General features: G+C 37.2%; 1 protein-coding gene across 8 annotated transcripts in view; it reads left to right on the top strand.

Moving 5' to 3' along the window:
- Window positions 1-22,491, top strand: part of PCDH7 (protocadherin 7) — a 422,884-nt gene that overhangs the window by 7,530 nt on the left and 392,863 nt on the right. Inside the window, exon 2 of one of the 8 annotated variants that reach the window (XM_043572820.1) lies at window positions 4,041-4,303. The exons of the other annotated variants lie outside the window; for them this stretch is intronic. Coding sequence (XP_043428755.1) covers window positions 4,041-4,076 — 36 coding nt within the window. The 3' untranslated portion in view covers window positions 4,077-4,303. Of the gene's footprint in view, window positions 1-4,040; window positions 4,304-22,491 lie in introns of those variants that run through there. 8 annotated transcript variants of the gene reach the window in all.

Raw genomic sequence — 22,491 nt, 5'->3', positions numbered from 1 at the left:
ACATTCCTCTTAATGTAATTAGTAATAGTAATTGATACTCTTCGTCTCTTCAATATTGCTGTCAGGGGACAAGGGATCCATTTACAAAGTTACATTCTGTTAAGACATCTGACATAATAAACAAGATCTTTTTTGTTCTGATTTTTGTGCCATAGTAGATGATTTTCTATTTTTTTCCCAAAAAGATATTACCTTTAATTTTTATACAACTGCCAAAATGTATTTTCTGTAATTAAATGTGATGTAAGATAAAATAAAGAGCACGAGGTTTTGTTATAATTTTCTCCGTTGATACTGAATCTGTCTAAGGAAAACCCTGAGGGATGCCATCTTTTAATTCCTTATGGTAGGGATTAATTAAAAATCTGAGATTTCATCTGACATAAAGGCTTCACTTTATTTATAAATTTCCCGAATTGCTTTATCATAGTTCTTAACTTGTGGTATAATGGAAGTGAGATCTGTTTACAGTGTTCTTATCCTCATGAGAATTAGACGTTTCCAAGTGCTGCTCCTAAATCCTGTTAATGGTTATATTGCAATAAATTAAGCAGCTTTGTGGAAATCAAAGTTTGAAAATAATGCCCCTCCCCCTTTTTTGGTGTGTTTTCACAGGGTCTGGAAACTTTCAAATCAATCTTCTATGGTTACTCTCTGGCAGCATCTATGAGATGTGTGTTGCAGAGTTGCTATCTATCTATGTATCTATCTATGTATCTATCTATATATATTCCTGAAACTCATACCTTAGCAAAACTGATGACGTAGCCCAGGTATTCATAGTTCAGACCTTTGCAGTTAAAACAAAAGCCTTTGCTCTCAACTAAATAATGTGTCTAGCTGAGCAGAATGTGGATCATTGACAGCATTATTGAGCTTAAGCCTCTACCTCTCCATTTCATTATTCCTTTACTTGGTAAACCTGGTTTTAGGGCTTGTTCAAATTTTGTGACCTGGAAGGACAATTGTGCTTTTTTTGCTTTGTGAAATAAAGGCAGAGACATTCTATGTTTTCTATTAATTTTTAAATCTTCAGAGTTTTACTATGTGTTAAATATTTTTCAATTCTCTTAAAGAATAATATAATTCCAAAATAGATTAATACACAATATAAAAGCATAGTGACTACTTTTTAAGTTATTTTTAAGTCCGGTTGTGTTTATACATGTCATGCCATTAATTACCTAATGCACTGGCAAGGAAAAATTTTATCGTATCTAGTAAATGAAAAACAAAGTATTTTTGGCAAGAGTAGAGTAGATACAGCTTGAATAAACATTAATTTAAAAATCCATTTACAGCTGCTTCAGAAATACTCCAGAAAAATTCTTAATAAGTCCAATGATAGTTTCCCTTGCCTAAGGAACTGCTGAATGTTGTCTAAATAATGTTCTCTTTAATTATCGAGTTGTGTTCAATATATCCATTGTATGCTTAGTAAAAAAATGTGGCAGAAATTATTTTTTTAAATTACTTCCGGTCGGGAAGCGAATGGATAACTTGCCATGGCCTATTAGGGTTTTCAGCCCTGAGAAAACTAAATATTAATTTGTTTGTGTATGGATATGACACCATACTTACTATAGCAGCATCTGTAGAGTGATGCCAACCATGGCTTCTGGTTTCAATTTGATAAGCATGTTTCTACAATATGATGTGTCTGTCTATAGCCAAAACACTTTCAAGAAGTACCACGGATTGTGTATATGGTAGAGTTTCTGTTACATTTGGCCTGATAGAGCAGACAGCAGGCTAATAACTGATCAAAGTTAGGTGATGTTTTTAGTCAGGAGATATCTACTAAAGCAACATTACCTTAGACCTCTGGATGTCTCTGAATAAGGAAAAGGTCATCCACTGATCTGATCTGCATCGAATATGTACGTTTTTATGGAAGTCCAAGTATGCCAATTTGAAACTTCTCTCAAACTTACCCCAAGTCAATTAGTAACTTAGACACAATACCACAGAGTCCGTTTATAGGTTGTAAGTAAATCATGCAGCTGGATAAATACAGCAAAATCCTTCTTTCTTGTTATTTTTTTTTCTATCTTTGAGTAATTACGTATCTTATATGTGGAAAAGCGTACACATGGTATCTCTCTTTCTTTCTAACACACAAACTCGTGCGGATATATTCACATAAACCAACGATGGTGCCATTACACTTTTATTTCATTGTGATATTCATACATTAACATGTGGAGCATATTTGAACTTTAAACACATACAACATTGAAATAAAATATATCATAGTCAATCATTTAGTGCCTGTATCTAAAATGACTAGAGTCATCACAGTTTAGAATTAAGAAATATCAACCAAACCAGTTCCTTCATTTTCTATGAAGAGACTAAGGTCTTTATCTGTACCATTGGGGTGCGAATTCTGTTTCCTGTTGGTACCTTGAACGGGGCGATGCAACTTAAGTTGAGGCCTTTAGAAGAAAGTAATTTGATTGAGATCACAAGATTATCAAGGATACAGTGTGGATACAAGTCATGGAATGCAGAGACCAGTGTTTTTGTTTTTTATCGTACTCCCCCGAGGAATAAAATTGAATTTACATCCCTTCTTCTGTATACATTTCAATAGCAACAGAAATCTGTTGGGGTTCACCTGTCTATGTATAACTACATATTGAGCTATGAAAACTGACTTTTTTTACAATAGAATATAATGCTGCTTTAGGCTCCAGTTTTTACCTGTAAATTATCGGGGGAGTTACAATTCACATTTTCTAGACTTTCAAAAGAAATTAATGGCTCTTTCCCTCTCTGTAAAATAGCGATTGATGACATACACTGAAGTAACATTGTTTACAGCATATATTCAGCAGGTTAATTGACAGAATTTTTAATTTCAGCAGAAGCCTGACAACAGGTGGGATTAATATATTCTCAATGAGAACATAACTTTTGTGGAAATTAATACAAGCTTTCTATACATTGTGTATAAAAGTTTATATGCACCCTAATTGGAATAATCTTTTGCCTGTTTTCATTTATATCAACGATCCTTTTTTGGCTACTATGCTCCTTTGCATTTTGCCAGCTTTGTGGGGAACACAACCTTCATATTGACCTTAACACACAATTGCAAATGAATTTTTCATCCAAATTGGTTTTGTAGCAAATTTTTAAAGCAAGGTGACATTTTAAAAATGTTCAGTTAGATTTTCTCCTTTGTTAGGCAATTAACCAATCTAGTGCATCGTATTTTAAATTTACCTAGTGATAAAATGCTAATGATTGAGTTTGTCAATTTCAAAAATGAAATTTGAACTGTTTTTCAAACCAAATGTAGTGTGACAAAATCCTTGCTTTGCCATAGCTGCCAGTGCTATTAGAAATTTTACTGTCATTTCTACTCCTGGGAGACAATGGTGGTGAAGGTTATGATGGAAACTTAGTACAATACTTGTTTAGAGCTTTATGTTTAAGTTGTATATAACCAATATCTAGGCTAGAGCAAGGTTCCTCATCCATTTATTTACCATGACTCTATAGAAATAGTAGGAGCTGTTCACATAGATCTTGAGTCAGCTTTAGTTTTCTCTCTTATTTATTTTAAAAACCCGTAGAATCTTTTCTAAAGCAGGGACTCTGTTTCGGAACATTACACAGTGCTTTATTTAGCATTAGTGTTGTGGGAGAAATCACATTCCAAGAAGAATGGAGCTGAAACCACTAAAACTAATCTTAATTATCACGTCTGGTGAATTAATGTTTTAAAGGCAGAATAAAGGTTTATGTTCAGGAATGTGATGATGTTTGTATTGAACTCTAATGCTGTGTACAAACAAACAAACAAACAAACCAAAAAACTATTAAACCTTCTGAGTAGGATTCATCTGACAAGTTAACTGTTTTTCCCCCGAGCATATTTATTATTTACAGACACATAATTTGTAAATAAAAATTCTCTGTGACCAAAACCTCTGCCACAGCATTCTGATTGGGTATAAGGTATTGGGGAAAAATCCTTCATCGCACTTTTTTTTTTTTACCTGCATAAATCTTTGTTTTCCTTCTTTCAGATGCGTCTACATCCATACATTACTGTGTTTGGCTGAATTCCACTCTAATATGATGCTCCATTATGCTCCATACTCTGATGTCCTTGCTACTCCGAAACCTGCTGGAGCCTGCCCTTGGCCGTGGGGTGTCAGCCAATCACTGCTTGTTTTGCTTGTTGTGCATTTGATTTTCAAGTTTTTCCCCCCGTTTAAGGAAAAAGAGTGTTGAAATAAATAAACTTAGAAAAGAAACAGTATTAATAAAGAAATGTGCTACAAATGGACATCTGAGTCACTGAGAATTCCATTCTCAAAGAGGTGGTTAGCAGAAGAAATGAATAGCGAAGGCTGTAAAAAAAATCCCAAGGCACATTTCAACAATAATTTTAAGATTCTAGCTTTGTGTGAACCAAGGAAAATTAAGTCTACTTAGTCTTTGTCTATAATACATTAAACACTGACTTTTGGTAAAATCCTAAGTCGATCAACATTTTTAAAGGGTTATGGAATTACAGCCTTTTCCAGGCCAGTGAGATAGTTGTGTTAGAATAAAATATAATGTCTACACATCTATCTCAAGGACTTTGAACTATACTTATAAAAATATTGGTATATAAAATAAATTTGAGAGGCAAATTTTGTGTTGAGCAGTTACTGCCAATAGATTGTTTCTTCCTAAATCTTGAAATATTGACCAAGGAATCTGAATTATCTATGGAATTTTTAAGTATGTTTGTTGTTAAATTCCTTAAGAAAATTTGGAATCTTTCCATTAGATTTACTAAAGTCACTGTAGTCACATTCAGAAGGAATTTGTGGCTTCCTATTTTCGTGGTACATTTATCTGAAGGCTATTCTATTTGATGTCTGATAACATAAATCCAAGCTGCTTCTGAGAATGCAACATTTAGATATAGTTGAGAGAGTGGCTGAATTTTAGTTGCATAAGTAATATTCTAGGCAAGTCAGGGAATCCTCTGGATAGTCCCTCCAATTCTTTATGGTTATATATTTATGTATCTGTTGTTGTATGTGTTTATGTGCCTAAAAATAAGTGTTCAAGTGTGAAGTTTCATAATTTTATAATATATTTACCACATTATTTGCCCCCCTAATTTTTGTCCAAGTTTTGGAAGACTAAGAATCCCAGATTCTTGGGATATTTTTGGTGAGTTATTTTCAATATGAAAGCCTTTTAATAAAAATAAATGAATATTGGAAGAAGACTAAAATGTAGAGTGGTAACAAATGTACCCTGACCTATGAAAATCTCTAGTGTATATATTTCAGGCTTTTTATTCTATTAGCTGTTTATTTAATTTTGCAAAAATGACATTTTCAGAAGTATTAATGAAACTGTAGTGAGATTCCTGAATAAAACCTAATTATCCTCAACTTCTCAATTTGTTTTGAGCACAAAGACCGGCGTAAGAGGCTGGTGAAAGACCCTTGCCACTTTCTGCTTCTTGAAAATGTCATGTTCCCTCATCAAACTTAACTTCCTTAGATGTGTAATGTGTGAGTCCTGTAATAAATCATATCAATTCAAAAACCAATTATAGACCAAAAAAGGTCCAGAATTTTGGGATGATCTAATTACAGCCACACAGAGGGGAAATACATACATACTTTCACAAAGAAGGACATTCGAAGGCAGCATTTTGAAAACTTGGGTTGGAATACCTTATCCAGGCAAGAATCAATTTAGTGCATCTCTACCACAGTTGGAAAGACCTGAAGTGAAACAGAACCATTCCAAGTGTGCTGCGTGCGAGCCTTGTTTCAGCCCTGGTGTGTGTGTTTCTGTTCTTGGTCACCGTGGGAAAAAAAGTGTTTTATTGTGTAAGCGGTTGAAAAGGGTTCAGGAGCACGACTGTAGTTTGTTTCAGGTGGGAAACTATGGAAAAACACAATAAATGGAAGCAAAAAAAAATAACACTTCCAAAGATTTTAACGTACTATTCTGCTGAATCAGAATGATCAACAGCATACTATTACAATAGCAATCATCAACGGCAAAAAGCTTGGAGAAGTCTATTATCATTCCGGTGTGTGTGTGTGTGTGTGTGTGTGTGTGTGTGTTAATCTTCGAACATGTCACCAGTTGGTTCCTATCTTGCACAGACTCCCCCTCTTTCTCTACCGCCCTTCCTGCTGATTGCCATCCACCTCAGGACTCTTGGCCAGTCTCCTATGTGATTACTGGAATTTACCATTTAGGGAGATGTCTGTGGACAGATGGGAGAGAGACTCAGGACAAACTACCCATTACCCTATAAATTTTAGCACTGGGACATTTTGTTTTAAAAAAATTTTTTTTTCAACGTTTTTTATTTATTTTTGGGACAGAGAGAGACAGAGCATGAACGGGGGAGGGGCAGACAGAGAGGGAGACACAGAATCGGAAACAGGCTCCAGGCTCCGAGCCATCAGCCCAGAGCCCGACGCGGGGCTAGGACGCGGGGCTCGAACTCATGGACCGTGAGATCGTGACCTGGCTGAAGTCGGACGCTTAACCGACTGCACCACCCAGGCGCCCCTGGGACATTTTGTTTTAAATGACAAGATAATAATTTATTCCCCATTACAACATCTAAAGAGGCATATGGAAATGTTGGAGTCCGGTTTAATACCTTCTAATACATCCAGTATCAGCAATGGCACTGGATATGCTAAAAAATAGTAAGATAGAGTCTTTGTCCTCATGGAACTAATGTATTATAAAAAAAAAGATTATGGAACAGAAAAGGATAGATTATATTTGCATCATGTCCCTTAAGTTTCAATGCGTCGAATGCATGTTTGCTTATTTACTCCTCAGAGCAATCTGTGAGGAAAAGCACCATTATTATATCTGAGGTGAGGAAGCTGAAATAATGAACAGCCTATTCATGACTCTGATGGAACTAGCTTAAAAACTTTATGAAGTCTTTGAAGAAATACCAGGTCAGAATTCATGTGTACTGAAAGCCTTTGGGGAAATTTGTGAAATTTGTGCTTTTGAATATAATCTATTTTCTGACTGAGCTGGGTGAAATCGTTTCAAAGGCACCCCTTAGAACATGACCCAGGTTTTCAAACTTTTTGTAGTCACAAACTACAGTTGATACTACTAACAACAAAACAAAAACAAACAAACAAAAAGGCTGTGGCTAGAAAGCAGAGATCTAATTAATTAACTGGATTTGTAAACAACCCCGTGTGTGCTTTTAAGCAAAGAAACAATCACCTTAAGAACTGAGTAAGTCACTTTAACCCTATATTTTTTGAGGCTATCTCTAGAAAAACTCAAGGACCTTACGAAGTAATTCCACAGTTTGAAATATGTCTCTGGGAATAATTTTCAGTCTACAAGTTTGCAAAACAGTTGTCTTGAATGTGTGTGATTTTTTTTCTCCATTCATTTTATAGAAATTGTATTGATTTGCTATATCTTTAATACACAGTGCAAGGCTTTGGGGTGTAATTGAAACGATGGCTAAACCAAGTCTATTCAGAGATAGGACACAAAAATAGCACAAAAATAATATCCATAGGCCAGGTATATATGGGAAACTCAGAGGAACCTCCTCCAAGTCTGTCTCATCCATCATTGATTCCGGGTGCCTAGTCGAGTGCCGAGCCCATAGAAGACACTCATTATATTTGTTGGACAACAAACAAAGGGCCTGGGCTTTGGTGCTAGGTATCCTGAAGATCCCTTCATATGGAATAGCTGCGCTATGGTAGGTCCACTTTTATATCAGACTGTAAGTGTCCTAATTGCTATTTTCGTTCCCTGCTGGGAGGATGTCTCCATGATAAAAGGCTACCTGCCATGTTGGCTAGAGTCCCTGCCCTCTCTGTGTGGGTGTGGCTCTCATTTCAGTAGCAAATGAGCAGTTCCCTCCTGTCCTCTCCTTCCTTCTCCTTGGCGGTGGTGTCAACACCAAACCCTTAAAAACAGATAAAAATTAAACTAGAGATATGCAAGGCAAGTAAGGGAGGCACTGGCCACCCAGTAGAGTTCCCATGTATTTTGAAGAAGTATGAAGAAGCATGCAAGCATGCTGGTTTTCAGTACTTTTCTTGAGATCCTTGTTCTTACCAGATACGGATTCTCATCTTTACCCTTATCCCTTCCTTTGTGGAAAAAAAAAATAGGTACCTTTATGCCCAAACATAGGCATGAGTGTCTATGTTCTCATATGTCTATGTCTCAGTTTGCATGTTCTAGCAGATATTATCCATTCACGGTACCAGCCCGTGCTCACTGATAAAGAATAAGTTTCCATTTTTATTTTGAAAGCCTACAGTGAACAGTTATTTTTAAAGGTGAGAGCCTGGAATTCTGTAAAGAGAAACATGCACTTAGTTCAGTAAGGAGAGAGGTCCGGAAGAGAGAAGAATATGGTCTTGGGAGTGACGGCCAGTGAGGCGGTTGCTTAGAAATGCCTTGCAACTCGAAAGCACTTCTTAGCGTGGAATCACTATGTTGGACACAGGAAACTAATATAACATTGTGTGTCAGCTCTACTCAAAAAAATAAAAATACTCCTTACTAGCTCACATATGAAAGAGCACTCTTTTTTTTAATTTTTTTTTCAACGTTTATTTATTTTTGGGACAGAGAGAGACAGAGCATGAACGGGGGAGGGGCAGAGAGAGAGGGAGACACAGAATCAGAAACAGGCTCCAGGCTCCGAGCCATCAGCCCAGAGCCCGACGCGGGGCTCGAACTCACGGACCGCGAGATCGTGACCTGGCTGAAGTCGGACGCTTAACTGACTGCGCCACCCAGGCGCCCCTGAAAGAGGACTCTTAAATTGCAAATGACCGATGAAGGAGTTGAGTTTCGTCTTTGGCACGCTCTGGTGTAACTTGCTTTATGCAGACAACTTTAAGCAGCTCAGCACCTCACCAAGATCTACAGTCCTGGGGAAGTGAGGCTTCTGCTTAGGGCCTTGAGGAAGGAGGATGAGCAAGCTTCAGCAGCTTCGAAGACCAGGACTGTGTTAAGGCACCAAGCGTCTGCAACACCTGCTAGACATCTGGGAAGTAAGAAGTCTATGTCAGAAAGGGAATTCCAGGCCTGACGAGGACAAATATTTGTGGTCATGAATTTTGGCCCAGGACGCTGGTAATCGTAAGAATGGTGTTAAACATCAGGGCTTGATTGGGTTGCGAGATTAGCGTCAAGAAGTAGTAAACCTTCACTTGCTCCCATTTAGACCCGATGTTTTGGTGTGGTTTCGTTTTCCTTTTCAGTGTAAAATATTATGTCCTGTTGCGCTGTTTCCATTCGTTTTCTGCTCCCATATTGTTGAGAGAAAGATAGAACCAAGAAGTAAAAAGGGGGGGGGGGTGGGGGGACACAACCAATGCATAGCAACATACTCACCTTCTCCTTAATATTATTACCAGACTATTGTCATAAACATAGTGGCCATATTATTGTCGTGGATTCTTGTCCCAGTTTCATTCAATTCTCAGAAACTGAATTCTAGCAAGCCTGTACTATAGCCCAGAAACCTGCATTTTTAGCCCTTCCCCCTTCTGAATTCTGATTGCAGATGGTAGGTCAGGCTACAAGAACTCTGGGTTAGAGTCCCTGAAATTTCTAACTTCCATTTGGTAGCTCACTTCTTGAAGGTCTCCGGCAAAATGGAAAATGAGTTCCTATCTGGGTAAGGCAATCTGAACATCTGCCTCCTTGTCCTGGGTCTGTCACCGGCTGGCCAGTGTGACCTTGTGTAAGTCCTTTCAAGTCCGGAAGCCTGTTGAAACTGTCCTCTGTCATCTTACATAACAACCCCTGCTCTGATTACACGATAGGGTTTATGGGGGGGGGGTGTCACATAAAACATTTGGGGCTTTGAAAAGAATTACCACAACTCAAGATAATATTTCTAAAGATCCGTGAATCTCTGTAAGCCTTCGTGGGATGCATGTACACTATTGGAATATTTTTACCGTCCATTATGTTAAAAGGTTGTTTGGTTTTGATTTTGGTTTTCTTTGTTTGGTCGGTGGGTTGGTTGCTTTAATTTGTCCTGCTGCTTGTCGGAAGCATCTGATATTCTCTTAACCCTGATGAATTTCATCAAATCTCCACTGATCCCTGATCAAAGTGCAAGAAGTGTGTGTGCCTTTTGCATAGTTGAATAGGTCCTAGTTATCAGACTTTCAGTACCTGTTGACGTCTCGATGGTGAAGGAGGAGAAGAAATAGCTTATTGCTGTAAAGCAAATAGTTTAGCAAAGGCTTGTAACACTTTGATATTATCCATTTTGACACTTAAAAAAACATTCCATCACTTTTTAACAGTTATTTCTTCTTCTATGCAAGCTTTCCTGGGAATTTTTGTTTCATACATCATGGCCAGTCTCTAACATGAAGAGCAGTCAGTTATTGAGCTTTTATTCTTTTTTTTTTTAATTGTTTAATGTTTACTTTGAGAAAGAGAGACAGAGTGTGAGCCAGGGAGGGCAGAGAGAGTGGGAAACACAGAATCCGAAGCAGGCTCCAGGCTCTGAGCTCTCAGCACAGAACCGGACGTGGGGCTCGAACCCACGAACCACGAGATCATGACCTGAGTAGAAGTCGGAGGCTTAACCTACCAGGCCGCTCAGGTGCCCTGCACTTTTATTCTTTGGTAATCACTCTGCCAAAGGGTATATGCTATGTATCATTTACTCATTTCTAGTAATTTCAAGAGGCAGGTCCTATTGGTATCTCCATGTGACATATCTAACTGGGGAAAAACAAAACAGAATCTCTCCTAGATCCCATCCCTTTCTATATACAAAAGGGTCCAGTAGCTGCCTATGGCCAACTCGCCTCCAACATACTTCTCTCTCCAAACTTGAGGATTTTTATTAGCATAGTATCTATGGTAGATTTTAATTTACATATTTACATATTTAGACTGTGGTATGCATTTTATTCTAGTCCACAATACCTGCTATGTATGCTTAGCAGATTTAAAAGAGAGATTCAGGATCAGTTTGCTAGGGCCACCGTAGCAAACTACCATACATGGGTGGCTTAAATAACAGAAATGTATTTTCTCACAATTCTGAACACGAGGATTACCAGGTCAAGGTGATGGTAAATTCAGTTTCTGATGAAGATTCTCTTCCTGGCTGTGGGCAGCTACTTGCTCACTGTGTCCTCAGATGGCCTTCTTTCTGTCCCTTCCTCTTTTTCCAAGGACATCAGTTCTATGAGATTAGACTCACCTTCTGACTTCATTCAACCATAATTACCTCCATAAAGGCCATAACTAAGTCAGTCACATTGGGGTGTGGGGCTTCTGCATATGAATTTTGAGGGGACACAATTAAAGTTCATTTTTTTAGCTTATTACCTCTAGCTTTTTATGCACATCACTGAGTGCTTTCTGCAACCTTCAGCTTCACGGGGATTTGTGGTATAAAATAGCATCTTAGTTATTTTAACTTTGCCGACCGATCAGTGCATCTAGGTGTATTAATTAATGTAAAATCAATATTTATATAAAATAGTCAAGAATTGTTCCACAAATGTAGGAGGTCTTTTTAAGCGATGATAGTAATATTTAGCCTTAAATTTCCAGTATATTTTCAGTATTAAGATCCAAATGAAAAGCAGTAGGAGTTAAGTGGCGAGGGAGTCAGTTGAAACTATAATAACGCAGGTTTAGTAATCCCTCTTTTCTAAGGACAGTCTCAGTGGATTTTCATGCACAGTGGCATAATCCGTCTGACAAAGTTCCAGTGAGTCTGATTTCTGTTGGCATATGGAGACTGCCAAGCATGTACTGAGGCTGCTACCACGCTCTGACTCTTGACCACCTATTGATAAGTATAGTATATGTGCGATACGCTGTGCTTCATAACATTAATCCATGGACGCATTGAGGATATTTTTTATGGTGCTTTTTATTTTCCTATTCAAGTTAAAAATTCACATGATAGAATCTATAATGAGCTGCCTGGGAACTATACATGTGTCCAACGGGATGTAGGAAGTGGCGATTTTGTTAGGATAATACAGGGTAAACTCATCAAAGTCAGGAAGAGGAACTCCTTCTTTCCTCCCCTTTGGTCAGAATTTCTAGGCAGTGGACCATAACAGCTGAAGCGACTTTTTCAAAGAATTACCTTTCTAAGCTTCTAGAGCTAATTTTACATTTGACCTCCTGTATTAAAAATGGCAAATTAATCAGTTCTTCTTTTTTTTCAGGGAAATGGCAATAATTACGGCATGAACTGAAAGGGTTTATTTTTTTACTTTTTAAATTTTTTATTGCATCTAAATCTGCTTCTGATTGTATTTAACTGTTGAACGCAAGGGTCAATTTTAGATAGAGATGGCATTTCTATAGGGCATTAGGAATAGAAGACAGTAATACCTATTTTTTTTCCAAACCAGTGCACATAATGTTAGATCAGGGACATTGAATTTACTTTATTACTAAAACTTCTTGCCTTTTTCTCTAATGTTTTACCTTTAACAAGAAACTACTTTCTGTGTACATATACATGTACGTATCATATGTTTATGCATTTATACATGTGCATACACAGAGGTAATGCAGTTAACGGTTCAGAGCAAATGCTTAGTGAGTGATTATTGTACGCCAATGATATGATAATTTGCAAAGCATTGTTTTAGACCCTGGAGAAGCAACAGTAACGAAAAGGAACAGTCTTTCCCCAGTGAGATTCAGTTTCAGTGGGATAATACATAAATGCTAATACTCAACTTACATTGCGTGCCATATCCTATGCACGGGCAACATGTGTCATGTATTTTGACTCATTAAATAAGTGCAACTACCCTGAGAAATAGAGTGAATTATCTTTATTCTGTAGGTGTGGAAAGTGATGCCCAGCAGGGTTGAGTAATTGCTCAGGAACAACAGTTTGTCAGGTGACTGAGCTGAGGGTCAAATACAGGCAGTCTGGCTACGAAGGCCACACCCTCAACCACTGTGTATGTGTGAAGTAGAGAGAACAAGTCTAGTTTCTAGTCAACAAATTCTAAGAGAGTGAAATTGGATTCACATGCTACTCCTCAAGGCCTCAGTGATATTTCAGCCTTCCTATTTTAATGCTTTTTATACTACGTTCTTGAAATTAGGTCACTCAGACCAATTTTTTTTAATAGTACCATCTGAGACCTTAATCAAAGGTAAAATCAAAAGATGAGAAGGTAGATTTTAGACCAGTAGGCACTTCTTCCTTCTCTCCACTTTCTGTTTTGGCCAACACTTCATAAATACATGTTTTCCTTTTTTTGTTATTTACTTTAGTATTCTTTATTTTGTTCATTATTCACGTAGTCTGTTACGTATATTATTAATAGAACCAGGAAACATAAATTCATTATTTTTATAAGTTGTCATTTTATTTAGGATTGGAAATGCCTTTTTATAGGTAATAAAATTTTACCTAGAAAAAATTTTAAATATACATTTTATTTACCTTATACCAGAAATAAAATATATTTTTTTTTCAAGGGGGGGAGTTGTTTTTTTGTTTTCTGAACATTCACAATATTTTAAAGAAAGCAGAGTAGAGGGGAATTCCTTATAAAATACGTTTTGCAATTTATTCTGGTTTTCCTAAGAGCTGTTCATTATTAAACGTTCAATTACAATGTGACTTATATCATGTCATAGTTTTCCTCTTAAAACATACTGTTATTCTATTTCTTTATGAGACATGTTTTCATTCCTGTAAAATGCAAATGAGCCCAACCAAAGCCTATTTGATACATTCTTTAGGAAAATAATGATTTACTCATGTTTGCTATGACAGTGTTTTCTTAATGTATTGATGACACTTTTTATTATAGGTCATTTTTTCAACTGAACAGATGTCTCTGAATATGTATCTTTATAATGTAACTCTGGGTTCAGGTATATAGTAACTCTGTATCTTATGATCTGAATTGATCTTTGTATACTATTAGAATGATTTAAACTTTATTTTCAAATGTTTTATTTATTTTTAAGAGAGAGAGCGTGAGTGGGGAAGGGACCGGGAGGGTCAGAGGGAGAGAGGGAGGGAGACAGAGGAACCGAATCGGGCTCTGCACTGACAGCGGTGAGCCCCATGCAGATCTGGAACTCAAGAACCGAAATGTGAGATCATGACCTGAGCCAAAATTGGACGCTCAACCGACTGAGCCACCCAGGTGCCCCACAATGATTTAAACTTTTTAAGCTTCAAAACTACTGAATCAAATCGTTTGAGGTGTTGTTTCCACAGTCCATTAAAAAATTTGTAGAATTTTGTTTCATTCACAATAGGTATTAAAAATATTGCCAGCATCGTTGTTCTTTCTGAATAATGGAAAGAAAGTAGGATAAAATGGTAAGGAATCCACCTCATCTCCCCTAGACTTACTTGAATTCTTATGGAACCCAAGAGACCGCCTCTTCAACCTTCTCTTAGAAGTTCTACTCCCATTTAGAAACAACTGACTTAAAGACAAACTGCCCTGGAAATTAGTCACCATTTATTATTGAGTTACTAAATGTGGGCATCATTAATACATTCTAAAATGGCTACATCAGTAGTGTAAGTAAAGTAGGTACAGTTTAGTTTGAGTTGGAAAGCTGTTTCGAATTTGGTTTCTGGAATTGAACAATCAGTTATGCATCTAGAAACATCAGTGTAGATCTGGGTACACTTTCAGAGAGGGAATGATAGAAGAAAACACAACTGTGTTTTGAGTAACCACGTTATGAGAACTGGGTGAAATACTGTATATATTATTATCATTCTAAAAAAAATGCTTCCTGGATACATCTTGTGAGTTTCGTTTTGTTTTGTTTTCTATTCACGTAGACAAGTGGGGTTTGTTTTGAGTCTCCAGTAATTAAATAGTGTGAATACCTACTTTAAATAGTAAGCAAGTAATAATAATGCATGCGTATGTGTCTGAGAATTCACCGCTATTAATTTTGAACTTTTGATTATTTTTTTGTAATACAAGAACAGTTGTTATAGCACAAGGCAGGGACTCCTAATGGCAAATACGCATTTATAATCATGTAACTGCTGTGTTTATGCCTAAGAAATGGTTTACTGCAGAACTTTGTTTTCCTGTATGTTTTTGCTTTCAAGTATTATGTGCAATATTGTTTGCTAATCACTAGATGATGTCGTAAAGCGTTTTATGTCCCCATTGTGTCACGTCACAGTCTATAGTGGATGCACAATGTGAAGGAAGAACACATATGGCTTATAAAATAAGTTAACTCATAGATAGTACTTTTATCATCTACATAAATATGCCTGTATACCTTTTTCTTCTCTACACCAGAGATGCTCAGCTCTGCATTTCGGGCCACAGAGATGCCGTGCAAAGAAAATGAGAATGATTTGTGTGAAGCCTAAACAAAGGAAGGCCAGCAACCTTTCTAATCCTCAATTGTTGTGTCTTGCATGCTTGTACAACTCACCTTGTGTTCAGAGTTGACCTGTGTGGTACTTTTTGGGTTTGCAGCATTAGTAAGAGTACTGCCATTTGAGCTGTGAATTTAGTCTTGCTTTTGTCAAGGGTCGGAAAGAAAGAAAGCATTCATCACATTCTGCTTCCTATAAAAAGGCATTGAAATGCAGAAAGATCCTCACATCTAAAAGCATGACTTACCGTATAATATGCCTCTGCGTTAGTGGATACAATCCGGCTGAGAGGCAGATGCAGATTTTATAAGATTTATTTTGGTCTGGATCTCTGATGTTGAGCAGATCACTCAACTTTTATCTCGTGTTTCCAACTTATTTATCACTCCATGGAAAATTAAAAAAACCGTAAAAATCAAACAGTGAATCATTGGATATTGGATGAATGTAATTTTTATTCCATACGACAGGAAACAAAGATCGTTGTCTTTGGGAAGGATGGAGGGAGATTTAGCAAAAAGAAAGTAATGATAATACTAAAAGCTGAAACCAAGCTGTGTTTTTAGCTGAATTCGATTTTTAAAAAAAAGAATATCTTGCTATCAAAAGTAAGTGTTATGTTGTCATTTTATTCCTAGCCCTCATCTGTGTAGGAGACTTGAAGACGTAGTATTTTATCACTTTTAGTAAAAGCAGAAATTTCGTATTAATGGCAGGAAAAAAAATATACTTCAGAACTGGAGAGGAAAATCTCAAGTTACAAAAGGAAAAATAGAAGGAGGGTTTTGTTCACGGGTCCAAAAACATATTTGGCTTTTTTTCTTCTTTCTCATTTAGGCCGGTTTCTTCCTGGGCCTTTTTATTGAATAATTGAAAAAAAAAATGGGTGGGGAGGAAGTTTTTCATCAAAGGCCAAAGAGAGTAAAAAATAAAAGTACTAAGGGACTATAGATAGGAAGTTGTATCTTTCTGTACTTTCATGATTGCCTACATTGCCCCCCTAAGCTTATACTTGAAAAGCTCTGAAAAAAATATCAAGCTTTGAGAAAAGTGCTAGAGACTAAAAGATAGCATTCTGTGCTTCTTCAGTCCCCTACTGTCTCTATCTCTCTTTCAATCCCCCTCCCTCCTTCTCCCTCTCTCTCTCTCTCTCTCTCTCTCACACACACACACACACACACGCACACACACACACACACACATACGTACACACACACACACACACACACAGAGGAGTGCAAACGTTCATACCCTCAGTAAGTTTTCAAACTAGTTTGTTTTAAATTAGTCACATGTGTATCTTTGCAAACTAAAAAAAAAAAAGAATGAGCTCAGTGAACATTGAAATTTGGGGGGCGTGGTGGCATTTTCGAAAACTGCCTTTAGAAAAAATATTAACCATCTCACTAGGTTTCAAGTTGTGGAGGGAGATTGCTAGACTAATGACTAACAGAGTGGATATTGTGCACTTGGCCGTCTTCCTGAAAGACACTGGACTGTACGAAATCCGTGCCCCCCCGCCCCGAACCTTCAACACCCGATGCAGTGGAGTCAGTTTATGATATGCGAGGTGTTGCTGTTTCCTTTCCCTAGGGACATGCTTTAAGCTTTTACACTTGCTCTATCTTCATTTTTCCCGCCAAGCAGGCTGAGTTTTCTCACGGTCTCAGAGGAAGTCAGATGTCAGTAAGTACCAAGGAGTGATAAGAATATTTTAAACACTGAATATTTTTTTAAGTTTTTAAGTTTTTGTATCTGCGTTGTGAAAGGTATAAAGGACTAACAAGTTTGTGATTCCCAATAGTTTTTGATGGCGTAACTAAAATTATGAAAAGCAAAGTTTGAACTTGAAGTCTGCCTAAGATATGTTCCCACCTGTATGTCCTAAACAAGGAGGGGCCTTAAGTAAGACAACTGAAGTTACATGTCCAGATGAGTCCTATTCATTCATTTATTTAATGCCCGATTATGGACGTCCCATGGTATGGGGGCTATAGGCAGGGGCTCAGAGTCTTGTGGAGGAGACAGAGTTGCAAAGGAATAATAATACTGTAGTATAGCTACGGGTCTTAAGAGGAGCTATATGGACACAGGGAAGGACTGACTGATTCCCAGGGGGGTTGGCAACTGACAATTACCTCACAAGGAACTTAAAATATGGCTTGAATTTATTTCTCCTGCGTTAGTCTTGCAACCTTGGTCATAGGGCATTAACTATTCTCATTGAAGCTGAATTGGAATGTATTTTCTCCACACCCCATCCTCCTTTACATTTCAACAAGTTTTTGCTTTTTATGCATTTCTAATGGATTTTTTCTTTGATTGTTAAAATTAGAACCACTTAATGAGCAATTCAGTTAGCCTCACTGCTTTTTAGTCATTCTGTGATTTGGACCAACAACTGAATTTATTCACTGTAACTGTTCACTCTGAATTCTTCACACTTGGCTCTGAATGACTTTTAGTAATTTGCTCATGTCAAATCACCTTCAAATGGGAACTATTACTATCATTGAGGAGATCGAAAGAAAAGAGACACATGCGGCTAAGCGATTTCCAAAATAGGAGTTATATAGATGCTTTTAATCATGGCCACATTGCTGGAATATTTACACCCTCTCCAGGCAACTTTGAAAAATACAGCAATGCATCTGAGTCATAAGTTATATTTTGCTAAAAATAGTCATGTAAGCTTAGATTTTTATACCTTGTATTTATCTTATGTATTGATATTGAAGATGTTATAGCCTTGAGATTTCCCAAGAAAAATCATAAGGATTTTTTTTCAGTTTTTAATTATCATTAGGTGCTTTTTGTTTCTTCTAGTGTTCTCCTTTTCATCCAAACACCTATCATGTCTTCTATTAACACTGGTACTTGTTACCAACTGGCTTTCAGATAGTCCTGTTTGACTGGTTGATGACAGCTTTTAAGATATTGCCTCTCCAAGTTATATTTCTATTCATGGTGAGCTCTGGATGAACAAAGAGCCTGATGGGAAGCTTTCAGTGAAAAAATTTATGAGACACTATCCCGAATACAGAAGAAGGCATTTGGAGACAAAATGACCCTGGTTGAATTTTCTCCTATCATTCTTGGTCCCTTGATCTCTGAAAGACGTCACTTCACGACAGACTTTTGCATCTGTTTTTGTGTCCATGTGGCAGTAAGGTATCTCTTGTTTAGTTTTGTTGCCACTCAGCTACTCAGGGCCAGTTACTGTATATACATACACACACGCATACATATATATGGTACACAACACACACATATGTACATATTTACTTAGGTCATATACATATAAACACACATGTATACATACATAAAATTTCTTCCTCCAAAAAGATATTAGTCTTCTCTAAAATCCTAGGGTAGACTTTGGTCTGGAAGCACTTCACCCCCAGGAGATAACAGAGGCTGATAACCCTAACCTCGATGATAATGAAGAAATTCCCAATTATATTTCTATCATTTCTAAAAAGTCTTAGGAAGAAGCAGCAGAAGGGCCACATTTGTAAAATGTCCTTGTCCAACCGCATGGTAAAAGGCCCTAAGAGGAGGCTACTTATTGGAAGGACAACACGATTGATTTGAGGGAATAGCTGCAGTTGTAAGGCCTGCAGCATGAAGAGAGAACAGAGGAGTAGATGTTCTGGAAAGAGTGACACAGTACAGCTGGCCTTGGCTGTAATCCTTCCTTTAACATTTTGGCATCTCGGTTCCCTTGTGTTTTATAATTTTATACCACTCACTCTTCCAGTCTCCTGAGGCCTTATTTTCAGTAACTGTTACTAAAATCTACCTCATTTACTTTCTATAAAACCTTGCTGCATCTCTGTAATTCTCTCAAGGTAATGGTTGAAATATTCTATTAAGAGTACATTTACACTGGTGGATATTTGTGGTTTAAGATGTTAATATCACTAGCAAGTCTTTGTAGGAATTGGAAATTGACTTGTAAAAACATTCCAGCTACTGATGGCCATTTTAACTAAGTCTGGCTGATGGAAGAGAAGCTTTTTTTTTTCTTTCCTTTCTTTTTTCCCCTTCATTTTCTTTTTTCCCTCCTCTCCTTTCTTTTTCCAGTTTTTAATTGAGTAGAGTCTAGTAAACCGTACATAGATGTTAGTTACAGTTGGCTTTTGAGTATTTAATAATCCAGGTTATTTTTATCACTGGATCATTTATACCACTGGTATCATGGTGGATTCTTTCATGAATCATAATAGAGCAGTATAATTAATCATTGGAATAAGATATATGATGTGTCTTAATACTTTAAGTATTTCAATGCATTTTTGAGTGTTTCTCCATTATGGCAATCGGTATTATGGTTTTTCAAAAGGTATTGGCTAAAACCATCCAAGTAAAGATAAAATGTTTTAATATACTTTATATAGTTAATGTTGAACTATGTGTAAGAAAACAGAGACACCCTGGTACCGTTTAACCAAGAAACTTTATGTCCTACGGAATGTTGGCTGATGCATCTGCCCATAACTTTCCAGGTGTCTTCTAGGCCTTACTTTAGTGTTATATTAGTTTCCTACTGCCCTTGTAACAAATTATGGTGAACATAGTGGCTTAAACAACAAACATTTATTTCTTGCAGCTCTGAAGGTCAGAAGTCTGAAATGGGTCTCACTAGGTTAGAATCAATGTGTTGGCAGGGCTCTGTTTCTTTTCTGGAGGTTGGAGGGGAGAGTCTGTTTTCTTGATTTCTTTCCAGCTTTCAGAGGCTGCCTGCACTCTTTGGCTCCTGACCACCTTCTATCTTCACAGCCAACAACAGCTAGTAGTCCCTTTCATGTCCATACCATTCTGCCTCTCTGCTGCCTCTCTTACATGTTTAAGGACACTGTGATTACATTGGGCCACTTGGATAATCCAGGAAAATCTCCTTATTTTAAGGTCAGTTGATTAAAACATTAATGCCATTTACAATTTTAATTCCCCTTTGCCACATAAGGTAACATATTCATACATTCACAAGATTAAGATGTGGACATCTTGGCAGGAGGTGGGGGAGGCCTTATTCTGCTCACTGAAGGTCTGCTAGGCAAGCATTCCAAAAACTTGATGACCACATTTTATAAACCACAAAGTATTCTTTGGTCAGTCTCTAGTTTGACTTTTTTTTTCTTGTGTAACCTCCACATTTTAATTTTTTACCAGAGAGATATTTTACTATTTCCCCTACTCTATCTTAAATTTCCCTCCAACGTATTTGGATTTGAAAAAAAAAAACAACAACAGCAAAAGCTGAAGTGACCAGTTTTCTTTTTTGTCTGTAAGATTAAAAGTTTACTTTCATGAGTAAAGCCATCAAATATCTGAGACGTGGCCAGAAATATGATTGCCAGTTTATGGTTTTCATTCTTCATTTTAAAAGGATCACAAGACTGGAGCCACTTTTCAAACTATTTATTTAACATATGAAGTGTCTGTTACGGACAAATGTTATGATTGTTGACGGATAGGGTCTGACTTGCTCAGCCAGAGGCAGTGAAGAGGTGAGACTAGTCTTGAGGGAGAGTAGATCTGATGCCTCTTTGGACTTCAATATCTTAACCTGAGATTGGAGGGTCCCAATGTCTGCCTCGTAAAGGTGTTGTGAGGGTTGAATGAGACGATGGGCATGCAGATCCCGGGACGTATAGGAACTCAACAAAGGATAGCGAATTCACTCCTTAGGATTTGGCCTGACAGTGAGGCTGCTAGAGGGACAACACGACAGATGATGACAGGGCTATCTTGAGGGCAGGAGGATGTAATTATATCTGGCATTCGTCACAATTCCTTTCTCTCTCTGGCTTATGACCTTTTTGATTGCAGAACCCATACCAACTATGATTGGACGAGTAGTTGTCAACAGAGGAAATGATATGTTTCGATTGAGAAAAGACCATTCAGTCATAGCTTACTGAAATGCATTCAGTTTACTCTGTATGTATTTTCTTTGGAGACAGTGAATCCAAGATAGTGTCCCCTCCAAAGGAAAAAAAGAAAGAAAGAAAAAGAGAAGAAAAGAAACATTGACTCTGGAGAAAAGATTTGGTATCACCAATTCTTATCAATCGATGCTCCTCGAGACCCTAATGGAGATACTACCTGTTGCTTCGTTGACATCTGAACCTCTCACAGCACAAATATGCTAAAATCACTTAAGTTTCTTAAAGTCCAATAGTAGTTTTTGTGTCTTTGTCCAAATGAGCAAATTTCAATGGGCCCAAGTTTTCTATAATAACTGTGGTAGCAGGCAGAGGAGAGGAAAGATAGAAGCAGTCTCTGAAACTCTGAAATGCATTAAGCATCTTTGTTGATTTAACACAAAATGATCAAATACGTGAGCATGCCTGGAGTTATTCTATTTTTCTATTACAATCCTGGTGGGCATATTTGTAGAAGAGTTTCAGAATACATTATCTTTGAAGAAGATTCCAATTGTCAATGCAACGTGACTGCAACATTATTCTTCTGAGGGGAAGAAAAAGAGATAATAGATGACTAACTATATCGCCCATATTTAATATAATGCCCAGAGAACTCCATTATGACTTTTGCATTTCTTAAGAAACTCAGTGGCCTTGGTATGCCTGGAATTTAGGTGAATAGTAATATAAGGAAGTTTAGCTCAAAGCCAGATGAAATGAGATTATGACTTGGATATAAGAAATTCTGTATATATTATTATTATTGCTCTATAGGGTTTTTAGGTGCAGGTTTAGAAGTTACTGTATCAATGGGTTTCATTCTCATTCATAAAAATAAATATTCTGATAATATTTTATTTATTGAATTACAGAGCTCAAGTGGCATTAATTAGGTGAAAGTAATTTATAAATTGTAAATTGCTATACGAAGGTTCTTTATATCTATTGAGTTGATACCATGGATGCTGCTAGACATCCTACAGGGCACAGGCTTGCTTCACACACCATTGAAATATGGTGCCCGAAATGTCGATAATGCCACGGTAGAGAGACCCTGCCCTATGGTGGGTAATAGGTGCAACAGAGTTCCTGATAGGGACAGGAGAAAGTGAAATGAGGAGAATAAGGAAGGGGAAGGATTTGGAGAGTGCTGCCTAA

This window comes from Prionailurus bengalensis, chromosome B1 (assembly GCF_016509475.1).
Source record: "Prionailurus bengalensis isolate Pbe53 chromosome B1, Fcat_Pben_1.1_paternal_pri, whole genome shotgun sequence".
NCBI lineage: Eukaryota > Metazoa > Chordata > Mammalia > Carnivora > Felidae > Prionailurus > Prionailurus bengalensis.
This window is presented reverse-complemented; position numbering and strand designations above follow the sequence as displayed.